General features: G+C 40.5%; 1 protein-coding gene across 1 annotated transcript; it reads left to right on the top strand.

Annotated features, from left to right (window-relative positions):
* The first annotated feature begins 1133 nt into the window (after positions 1-1133).
* Positions 1134-11915, top strand: UBE2J2 (ubiquitin conjugating enzyme E2 J2). The gene is made up of 7 exons (XM_065421299.1): positions 1134-1303; positions 5289-5419; positions 5669-5709; positions 6712-6814; positions 6924-7062; positions 7794-7874; positions 9526-11915. The coding sequence occupies exons 2-7, from the start codon at positions 5289-5291 to the stop codon at positions 9808-9810; spliced, it is 780 nt and encodes a 259-aa protein (XP_065277371.1). The 5' UTR covers positions 1134-1303; the 3' UTR covers positions 9811-11915.
* Positions 11916-12145: the final 230 nt, after the last annotated feature.

Genomic DNA, 12145 nt, shown 5'->3' with positions numbered 1-12145 from the left:
TCTTGGTTGGCTTCTTTTCCTGTTGACAAGAGGAGTTGTTTGTATATGCTTTATTGAAGCATTTGTTCCAAGTTTCCATTTACATGTTCTAAGAAGTCTAGTATTGTGGCTCTTTACATATCTATCCTTTATTTGGAAATGTGGCTGTCCTGAGAAGTTTGTGTAAGAGGAGTTACTGCACGTGCAAAATAAAGTAACACACTAAAAAATTTAAAAAAAAGTGTTTTGAAGTGTTTTCTGCTCTGATGCACTAGTACAAATTATGGCTTGAAGTTATGCATAATTTCAGGTGGTAATTATAAAATAAAAGGTATTTTAGAAGCTATTCAGTTACAGAAGCACTAAAACCTCTTCTCTTAAACATCTATATCTACAGCAGCATCATGCCACAGAGCAATGATGGCCATGTAATGCACAACGAGGCAAAGGCATCTGTTAACGTTCTGATACCAAGGCCAGCCTAATGCAACGCCACTGGGCCACAGCACAAATGATGCCGCACAGGACGATGACATCACCATGTAACAGGATCATGCAAATATGGCGGCACTGCCAGGATTCTGATTTGCTTGCAAGTCTTGCCACGTCTGGAGCTTTTCTTAAAGCCCCAGCCCCTGGAGTCACGTTAAGTGAGATTAGCACCTTTTCTTAAAAAATTGCTAAGATCCTAGTTTTTGTGCTGGGAGATGACAGACGGGGCCCTACGGGCTCAGAAACCCGAAGGCAAACTAACAAGAGACCCCCCCCCCCCGGCCATTGGGTACTGGTCAGTCACACCCCCGCTGCGGGGGCCTGGCTCGGGCTGGGAATGGGGAACGCTGCTCTGCGGCAGATCCCTATGTCGTAAAGAGGAGGAAGCCCGAAGACTGCCCGGACCGGGCCGGGCTCTCCGCGCCACAGAGCCGGGCCTACACCACCGTCCCTCAACCACAACCCAGCCCCGCCGCAACCAGCGTCTTAGTTCAAACGGAAGCGGAAGCGGAAGTTAGCTATAGGCCGGAAGCGGAAGTCGATGGGGTGGCGGCAGTTGGAAGGCTCTCTCTCCTCTCCCTCCACTAGAACGACCAGAGGCGCGTTTCGGTCCCGCCTCTCGGAAGGGGAAGCCGGCTCTGGCCCGGCTCCGCCTCCCTCTGGCGGCCATCTTGGATAGTAGCGGCGGTGGAGGGGGGCAGCGGACGGACCCGTATCCCGGCGCTTGCTGTGTCCCGCCTGAAGTTCCTTCTCCCCCCTCCCCGGCGTCTGCAGCCGGACGGAGCTTCCCCGAGGGACCGAGCGGCCGAGGCTCCCGCCTGAGCAGCGAGAGGTACGCGGGCTCCAGGCCGGGCCCCAGGGGCCTAGGGCGGCTCGCCGGGGAGGGATCGGGGAGCTGCCGGCGCTTGGCGGGAGTGTGGGGCCGGCTGGGGGGGAACGGAGCCCCTCGCGGGGGGAGGCGCAGGGGGCAGCTGGGGAGGTCCCGACACCGACGAGCTGCGCCCTTCCCCAGCAGAGCCCCCTCCGGGCTAGGGGCGGCCTGTTCTCCCAGGGCCTCTCCCGGGGGGTGTCTGGGCTTTCGGGGCTTTCTCTCAGTGTCACCGGGGAGTGCGGGGCTGAGTCCCCCCCACAGATTCTGCTGGGTCCTTGGCGGGATCGGGGAGTCGGTCCCTGGGAGTGGCTGTAGGGGAGCAGTGATTTATTTCCGCTGGCAGGATTTGGCTGGTGGTGAGGCCCCCCCGGGTCTCTAGGTAGAAGATGAGAGGGGTTAAGCTAGCCGCAGCACGGATGCTCCTCGCTGGGACGTGTTCATTTACTTCCCCCCGGTCTTGTGGTATCATTTCCTCCTGGCTGTTTAATCTTTGTGGGGGAGCAGTTTATTATCAGGGAATTTCTTACGGGGATGGGGTGGAAGCTGTTTTCCAAGGAAAACTGTCAGGTTAGAAATATTAATTTAAAAAAAACAGTTGTATTTGTTAGCAAAGGTCTTTTGAAGACCTGTTGGCTAGCATTAGTCACCCTCTCCTTGGTTATCTGCATTCATCAGGTACGACCCTGCAGACCCATATCCAAGGAAGTAAGGGTTTTCAGGATTGAGTCCTGCTTTTGGTGCTTAGAAACACAAATGTCTATGCAAGTTATCTAGAAATGCTACAAAGAAAAATCTGATTACAAACAAAAGCTGTTCTCATTGAATGTGTTTTAAAACATCCCAAATACATTTCTTTTCAGTTTTGTAAATGTTTTCCTTTTAACTTAAGGGTATTACAAGTGTCTCTATTTGTGAGGGAGGACAACAATACGGTATACAAATATATTTGTTGTTACAATATAATTTTTGTATTTTTCATGCAGCCTATAAGAAGTAAGGCACACCATTCTCAAAGACTTCTGACTGCCAGACACAGTACAATTATAACAATTAAAATACCTCACTTAGCCAGCTTCATGCAAGTTCCTCTGTGTGGGTGAACCCCCATTGACTTACACTGGGGCTTCCTGGGGGCACAGAGGTCTGCCCATGTAGAACAGTTTGCAGGATCAGAAATCTCATGTGGTTACTGGGGGGAAGTTGCAGGAATAAAGACAAAACAAAAATCCACAGTGTGAAAGTCAGTTTTTTAGCAAATATGGATCAAACAGAGGCTTTGGAGCTTTTTTCCTCCTATGTTGAATAAGATTTTGAATTAAAGTCTGAGATGTTAATATCTTTCTTTAATTTCTTTCCTCCAAAACTTCATTTGCCTCCCCCTAACTCCTGTCAAAAATAGTGTGTTACCACTTGTTGTAGATTAATAAAATTCATAATTAATATCCATATTGGCTGTCTTCCGACCTGGAGGAAAATTTCTCTGTTTAAAGCTGGGATCTAACTGCTCATTTCATACATGAGGTATAACCCCAAAACAAGTTTACTAATTTGACCAGTATTTCTCTCTGGGCTGTACTGTAATTGGCATTCACAGATAAAGAAAGCTTAGTAAAAGCTAACTCTGGTAGCCTACATCCTTACCAGCAATAACAGTTTTTTAGGTAGAACAGAAATTTTAGCAAGCTTTGTTAACCACCCGTGGAATGCAGCCTAACAGTGATATATCCTTGAGTACTGATTTGTTCATCCTTAGCATCAGTCAGCTGTAAATTTCTCTGCTCATTATTTTAATGAGATGTTCCCAAAATTGGGGCTTCATGTCCAACCTGTAGTATAACTTTAGTCTCCTTTTTAAAAAAGACACAAGCAAACAAAACCCACCACACCCCACAGTTATTTTCTCTGTATTTCTTTTTTCTTTATCCTAAGGCACATAAAACTAGTTTTTTGGGGAGAATACATCCATTTGTACACTAGTCAGATTTCAAGGGACACCATGTAATAATATGGTCCTAATAAAATCTGAAAGTTGTCTATGGGATCTTTTTTTACTTCAGTGTCTCCCACAGCATTAAATGAGCACTGTCTCATACCTTTATAAAAGTTGTCAAACTTCCAAGAATAAGGCCAAGTGACTTTCTTGATTCTGTGATTTATTGTATGAAAAAAGTTGAATGGCAGGCTTTTAATCGGTGTATATTCTAGAGATGTTAGTTGAGAAGGGGTGTTGCTTCCCTTCTTCCCAGGAGAGACATGAGACTTCCCTTTGTTACTGACAGCTTTGATTTCAGTAGGAGCTGCGTGTGCATCTGAGGGCACATAACTCGGTTTGAAAATGCCTTTTCTGTTGATTTAATGGGTCTCAAAGCAGACAACATGATTCTTATTTTAGCATCTTTCACCCAAAAGTCAGTATGCTTCATAATGGGTTTCTCAAAGTTTTTAGAGTCAAAAGTAGCACAGATAAAAATTAATTTTGCTTTAAACACATATTGAATCAAGAAATGAATTCAACTCTTGAGGAATTTAGCTGCTAAAAACCCTGCTCCAGATGGCTGGAGGTTCAACTTTACAAAACTGTGTTCAGTAAAAATGTAGGTTTTGTTTTTCCATTTCTAATTTTTAGATAACATTGAATGTGGAGAGAAAATAGGTCTGTGTTAATATATTGTCACACTAATTGGTTTTTATGAAAGTAAATGACTGTCTTTTTCTCTCCATTGGGGACATTATTTTAAAAATCAAAGTACAAAAAGGTATGCAAGAGCTTGAGTGTATAAAAAAAGTCTTAAAATTCATGTGCACAGTGTCCCTTAGTAGTCTTTCTAGTGGCCCTGCTGTGCGGATCTTGTGCTTAGCATGTCAAGAGTATCAGCCATCACAATCTGTTCAGTTTGTGCTCTGGCACAAAACCAGATTGATTTTTCAAGGTGCCTTGCATAATGCAGAGCCATTCATGTTATGTATTTTTGTTTGTCTTAACAGTAACTGCTACTCTCGGGTAACAGTCTTCTCTGGTTGATTTTAATGTTTAGAGAAACCTCTGAGCCATGAATGCATTATCTCTGGAAACTGGCTGGCTAACAGGATGTTCTAAATTTGCCATTTATACATACAGTGTGGTGGTGATGATATTTAAGAATCCACCATATGTAGAGGTTTGAGTGGAACTTCTTTTAAAAAGCTTTTAGGTCTGAGAAGTGGAAAATCACTGGAGAACTAGCTATTCAGAAAGGAAGGTGGTTTGAAGTCGGCTGAGTGTTTTCCTACTTGGAGGATGCAAGGAGGACATGAGGGACTGTGAGGCAGGTTGACTGGCAGCTGGAAATGAGTTTGGGGGGGTGGGGTTGTTATGCAAAGGGAAAACTGGGAAGAAAATGTATTGTACTTTTGACAAGTTACTTTTTTGTCTATATCTGTCTTTGAGTTAGGTCCTTTTTTTATTCTATATTTGTGTGGTGCCTAGCACAATGGGGTTGGAGCCTTTTGGTGCTACCAGAATATAAAATTGGTTTGTGCAAAGTAGTCCTTGGCTCAGAATTCAAAACCATTAAGAGGAGTGTTTTCCCCCCCTCTTTGAAAAAATAAACATACAAAGCAAATTATTTCTCGGTACTGGAAACAATCACATAAAATCAGGGTCAGACTTGATGTTCAGGTGTATTTGTTGTAACATAGTGCTCTGGCATTTCTGATACATTGTTCAAACCAGCCTTTGTATCCATTAATCTGTTTAAACAGAACTAACTGCATTGAGTCCTCAGGATCAGAAAGTCTAGTACTAGTTGACAGCAATTGAGTTTGCTGCCTGCAGTCTGTCTTGTTGGTGGGTCAGTAAGAACCAGTTGTGACCCTGTTTATTTGAGGGGGATTGCTTTCATTAACCATGTTATCGGTAAGATTATATTGAGGTCATGTCTGTTTATAATTTTTTTTAAAAAACTAGATGAGCAACAACAGTAATAAGAGAGCACCAACAACAGCAACACAGAGACTTAAGCAGGACTACCTTCGAATTAAAAAAGATCCAGTGCCTTATATCTGTGCTGAACCCCTCCCATCTAATATCCTTGAATGGTAAGAATCCGAATGAATCGTTCTTACGATCATAGAGACCCAGACCATCTGGGTTGTCAAGTCTGAGCTTCATATACACCTTCATTTTTGTATTGGAATCTTTTATGAGGGAGTAGTAAAAGGAGACTAATATGAAGCTGTTGAGCTGAGGTGATAAACCCATTTATACTTTGTGTTCCCTTTGGAAATTTGATGCACGTAAGGTGTTGGGTTTCCCACCTCTAATACAAAATTCCTTTGTTCCTTTAGGCACTATGTTGTACGAGGACCTGAAATGACTCCATATGAAGGTAAACATTAGCTTGTTGCCAAAGCATGCACATGCTGTATATTGCTATCTATATTTGATGAGTAGTAGTTCATAATTGTATGAATGGGTCTTTCTTATGTAACAGAAGTGGTTTTAAGTGTATGAGCACAACGATTTACTTCAATCATAAAACTGTAATACTTGCCTTTGACTTGTGTAATAGCCTCTTGAAATGAGATAGTGTTAGCATTGTCCTCTAATGATTCCCTCTAGCACCAAGTAATTCTAGCAAATCCCTTAGTGTTCCTCAAAGTCTTAGCACAGTTCTCTCTGATCTTTTTTTAATATGGCACCCTTAGTTCTTTGTTTAACGAAGTCTGATTTTTAGCGATTGCCACAGATCTTCCGGAAAACACAGGGAGCCCAGTTGGTTGGTAGCCAAGACGAACAGTGTTAAAAATAGCCAGTTTTGTCCGATTTTACTTTAAAAAACAAACTGAAAGTGCTAATAAAACTTATTTCTGGCTTATCACATACTCTGCTCTTACTAGAGTTGAGGCATACACCCTTTTTTTGTAAATGTCATCCCTGGAGAGGCTGAGTATCATATCGAATTAATTTGCCTAAATATAATAATTCGCTGTATATTCCAGCCTCACCCAAAGGATCTGCTTCTGAAATTGGATTTTTCAGTGGACTTAAAATGTCCAGCATGATGATAGCAGGCAAGACCCTGCCATTTGTGCAGATGTGTGTTTAAAGGGAGAACCCTGAGTAGATGAAATAAGGACTTGACAATTGGAAAACATTGCTTGCTTTATGCAGATGACAGAATAATAGTACCTCCAAAATATGTCTTTCCCAAAGGTACTGACCATCATTTGTATCAGTGAAGGGCCTAAGTTGATTAGTTTTTAAATGTTTGGAGTGTGTTTATAGTAAACGTTGCTTTAAATCTTATTTGCTGCAACATTATGAGTATTTGAGGAAAGCATTTCCTTAGTGCAGAACAAATCTTTCCTTTTTTTTATATACAATACAGGTGGCTATTACCATGGGAAATTAATTTTCCCCAGAGAATTTCCTTTTAAACCTCCTAGTATTTATATGATAACTCCTAATGGAAGATTTAAATGCAATACAAGGTAAGGATTTAATTAACATCTGTTTTGAAACTTGTATCACACGTAGTATTATTTTCCCTTTTTACTAATGGCAAGGAATAAAGTGCACTGCTTGTTTTGCTTTTTGAAGGTTGTGTCTTTCAATCACTGATTTCCACCCTGATACATGGAATCCAGCGTGGTCAGTCTCAACAATCTTGACAGGCCTCCTTAGTTTTATGGTGGAAAAGGGCCCTACATTGGGCAGCATAGAAACCTCAGAATTCAAGGTAAGCTCCTAATATCATATCTTTTATTTAATTTAATTTTTGTTGTTGTTGTTGAGGTCAGGGTATGTTGAGCACGTCCCAGTGGTTAGGCACGAGACTGGAATCCAGCAGTCGTGGGTTCTAGACCTGGCTCTGCCTTTGAATTTAGTCAATGGGCAGATGAGAAAATGAGGGTGTTTAAAGGAGCATAGAGTCAAGGGTTTGGATCACGGGTGGGAAATGTAACTTAAGTGCCACAGCTTCTGACTACAAAGCTAATTTTTTACATTGAAATATTTGTTTTATTAATAGGTTAGTTGGAATTCAACATTGGGCTGAATAGGTCAGTCTTTCAAATCCAAGGGAGGGATTTTGTAACCTTTTCTTCTCACCCTTCTGGACAAGACCTTTTGACTGTTTTGAAGTGAAGGTTCTCCATGAAATGTAGCTACATTATTGGACTATTTCTCCCCTCTGCTTCCCCCACTCACCCCCCAGTTACCATTGGGCATACACAGAATGGAAAAGCATTCAAATAAAATGCAGTTAAGAACTTCTGAAGAGTGGGGGTTTATAGAAAGTCATTACCAATGAGTCTGTAGTCACAGATGTGAAGTAGCTACAAATATAAAGTAGTAGGTTAGCACCTTTTTAGCGTTCTTATGTGAAATATCCTCCAGATGCTTTAATGCTTAATGTCTATTTTAAAATTTAATTTTCAAGCTGACGTTCCTTTCTGGTTTCCTTGATAGAAAAGACAGCTTGCTGCACAAAGCTTAGCATTTAATTTAAAAGATAAAGTCTTCTGTGAGCTGTTCCCTGAAGTGGTGGAGGTAAGAAAGTTCATTTGATTATTTCTGGCTTTCATGTTTTATCGCTGTGTAAATATGCAGATTATGCAAATTGGCCAAGATTTTCAAGAGACTAGTCACTTTTAGGTTCCTCAATTTTGGGTGTCCAATTGGAGACCCCTCTAAAGCAGCCTGATTTTTCAGTGTATAAAAATTAGAAACATGGTTCTCTGGGTAGAAAATTCTGTATTTAAATACCAAGATCTGTTGCTTGGAGAATCAAAAGTTGTACATTTAGGGACAGATTCCAGCAGTCCAATGTGGATGTGCTAGAGAAGGGAGAGAATCTACAGAAAGCACTTCCTCCCATTGGACTCATACAGGGGAGGCAGCCATAATTTGGATGCAAGCATGGGGAAGCACAAAGCGAGCCTGGCTAATGCTGTTCGCAGTATTCATAGGCACAAAGGGAATTTCTGGGCCGAGTAATCAGTCAGTAGGTCCAGACCTCCCATCAGGGCTTTTAAAACACAGTGCATCAAATCCATCTAGACTTCAGAGTTTGATTACCTACATTCTCCATTACACATCTGAATACGTTACATAGTGCAGTTTTAGCCTTTTTTTTTTCTCCCCTTGGGGCCTTCTGAGATCTGGGGTCTCATCTCCACTTCCTCCTCCCGTCATAATTAGTCTTGGACTGGAGCATTGGAATCTGCTTTCCCTATAATCAGCTAGCAGAGTTACCAGAGAACATGAGATCCTCCATCCTTCACAGTGCTCTCTTCCCGATAGCCCCAAAATGATTAAGATGTGCAGTTTGATACCCTATAGTGGTAATGATATTCTTGTCAGAACCTGAGTATCTATACATTTAACTTGTAAGAGATTTACTTGGGGCTCTAACCATGAGATGATGCTCTGAGGATTCCTGTTTCTTCCATTTCAGTTCTTTGAGAATTGTTGGGTTATTCATAACTCTTAAAGTACTTGAATTACATTATCCCACTCAAGGGTCTTCGTAGTGGCAAATATAGAGGCAGTCTTAAAAGACATTTTCTGAAAAAAGTGTCCCAATTCTCAGAAAAAATTCAAATTTTAAACCAGGTATAGAAAATGTACAAGTGAACATTTAAAAACTAAACATAGTTTGGCTAAATGACGACCACAAGAAGGTGTCGTAGTTACTGTCTGCAAATATTTGAAGGTGTAAACCTCCAAAGAATGTGAAGAATTTTTTTTAGGTCTTTTCAAATGGATATAAATAAATAATGGGGTTATATTAAGAGAAAAGCATTTAGGGTGAATATTATGGAAAGGTTGCTAATAGTGAAGTTCATTACTCTGTGAAATAGTTACCTCAAGAGAAATTGTGCAAATCCCATTGTTTAGGACATTTAGAGTGATACAGAGCATTGGAAAATATAGTATATGGAACAACAATCCAGGACTAGATGGGACCTGTAGACTATATGACCTTCCATCTCTTAACTTTTATAACTTCATTATGGATAAAAAATGACCAAGAAGCTGTCTCTGTGGAGCTGCACCTGGATATACATTGAGAAGGAATATCTTCTGCATCAGTCTCACTTCTTTGCATGGATAGACTTTTTGATAAGACACAAGGTGACTTGGCAGAAAGCTTAATCCACTTCGCTTTCAATGATTCCTTTCATTTTTTTCCCTCCAGGAGATCAAACAAAAACAGAAAGCACAAGAAGAGCTCAATAACAGACCTCCATCCCTTCCGTTACCAGATGTTGTCCCAGATGGGGAAGCACACCATGGTCAAAATGGGATACCGCTCCTTAATGGGCACGTACCACTGGCAGCTGCCAATCACCCAGGTCTTCAGCAGGCCAATCGTAACCATGGACTCTTAGGAGGAGCGTTGGCGAACTTGTTTGTTATAGTTGGTTTTGCAGCCTTTGCCTACACAGTCAAGTATGTACTGAGAAGCATAGCGCAAGAATGAGGAACATAACAGAAGTCCAAGACCAAATTAGTGGTAGTTGCAGAATGAGTGGGACTCTGGGCATCAGACTTTGACACTGGGATAAATATTTGTGCTACCATGATGCAGGTAATATATTGGTTGGCTCATGGGTTTAGTTTGGAAAATGAAGCAGGTGTGATTTGTTAGGGAAGCAAAAGGTGTTCTGCTCACAGTTCCTTTGTCCTCACTACAGTTTTAAGTGATTCACTAGCAAGTCAAAGCATTATTGATGTGAAACTGGCATTTTGAATGCTTTGATTTTTATAGCACTTACCCCTTGTTTTCTGAAATTAAAAATATTTTAAGTAAATGAGGCTTTTTACCAGATTGAACAATTTTTAAAATATGACACTTGAAGATGCATATCATATGTTCAGCATACATTTTCAGCTGAGAATTTCATTTGCGAAGAGTCAATTGTACAAGTTTGGAATGAGTAAAATGCAAGTTTCCTCACTGACTTTACTTCTGAAAGGCCTGGTTAATGTGAATGTTGGTGTTACAGAAAGAGGCTAGTTCACTTTGTAATAGAGAATGAATGTTAATAACAATGATTAGATGAGTTGGAAAGTAACACAATGTGTGTTGGTCTAAATTGTCACAGTAACATTTAAGAAGGTTTAGTTTGGCTACAAGAAGTGCAGTTGCCAGCCTTCGAAAACCATTTGCACGCAAAAAGCATTTAAAATGGGTTTAGTGGTGGTGCTCAAAAGCAATTTTTTTTTGAAAACTTTTTGGTTTTTGTTTGCTTAATTACAATTTTCCATTTTGGAAATTAGTGTGATTTAAAAGTGAAACAACTTGTGCTCAAAAAGAAAACATGTTTGCCACTGTTCTGTTTAAAATATCTGCAAAGAACAATGAAGAATGTAGTATATTTTTCAGAAGAAAGATCCTTGGATTCTGGGTTTTTCGCTGAGTGAAATGACATTGCCTCTTCAGGGCCTAATGAGGAAAGAAAAAGAAGACTGAATACCGAGCCAGCTTTTCAGAAGACTAGTGGATTCCTCTGAAGTGCTGTAATTACAGTAAACTTAAGCCATTTATTTGCATCAGTTCCATTTAAATTACTTGACCCTGTTTTCAAACTCCATTACAAAAAGAGCTTATTCTTTTTTTTTTATTTTGCTTGAATTATGGAAGCCCTCTGCTTCTATTAAATTAAATTCTTAGCCATGGTCCCATGCATATGATCACTGAATGAGGATTTCATTCCAGTGGGCGGTAACAAGGTTATGATAGCATGGATATGCACTAAAACTATTAGCGTAGTTTACAGTCAGAAATGCTACTTGTACAGCTCATATCTTATTAAAAATTGTAATTAAGAGAAAATCCTTATGACTTTATCCAAATGCTTTGACTTGTCATAAAGGCAATCTTACTGTGCCTTTCATAATTGGCAATGACTTTTAGTCACCCAGCAAATGAAATATTCCCTGTTATGATCTAACAAAGACTGTAAAAGAAGTTGGCAGAATGGAAAGCTCTGCACCTAACCTCATATTGTGTTAAATGTTCTAAAGAGCCCAATAAATGTTACCTCATGTATTTAAGAATGTGTTTTATTTGGGCTGTTTGTTTTATTTCCTTTGGCAGGTTTTTAATGTTTGATTTTTCTGCTTCTGTTTGGTATTTTGAAATTACTGGATTACCCCCCCCCCCCCCCCCAAAAAAAAAGTGTTAAACCCATGAGCCATGTAGCTTAGATAATCAGAAAATATGTGCTGTGACCAATTCTCTGAAATAGGTATGGATTAGCAGAACTAACAGAATAGCTCCAGACTAAAGACATCTTAAAACAGACCTTATTTGGGGGTGGGAGGGGAGCGTGTGCTGGGCTTGATTTAAAACGTATTTATAAACTGTTTAAAAATTGGTTTTGTTTTTGATCAAATTTTATTTATAATTGCTCTTTAATTTGCCTCTTGTATGTGCTTAATCTGTTCTTGTAAAGAGAAGCCCCGGTTGTATCTTTTGTTTCTAGAAACTGTCAGTCTTGGGGAAAAGAAATGTCTTGTCTCTTCTGCAATTATGGGATTTAAAGACTGGTTTGCAAAATATACAGATCTGTAGCAAAGGTTGAGCTGCCTCTTATATCATCATAACATTGAAATGCGTTTCAGGCTTCTCATTATGCCTTCTTTTGCTACCATTGTCATTCCCTATAGGCAGATGTTTAAGCAGACTGCTACCCAGCATTGTGTATCTTTCTCTCATGAAGGCTCTTTGGGCCACAGGAATGAAGATGAAGGCAAGGAGACCTTGGCTGTGGTACATTCATGCCCTCTGTGAATGTATGTACTGGAGGGGA

The sequence above is a fragment of the Emys orbicularis genome, chromosome 22, assembly GCF_028017835.1.
Source record: "Emys orbicularis isolate rEmyOrb1 chromosome 22, rEmyOrb1.hap1, whole genome shotgun sequence".
NCBI lineage: Eukaryota > Metazoa > Chordata > Testudines > Emydidae > Emys > Emys orbicularis.
The sequence above is the reverse complement of the archived record's forward strand: the minus strand, read 5'-3'. Positions and strand labels throughout refer to the sequence as shown.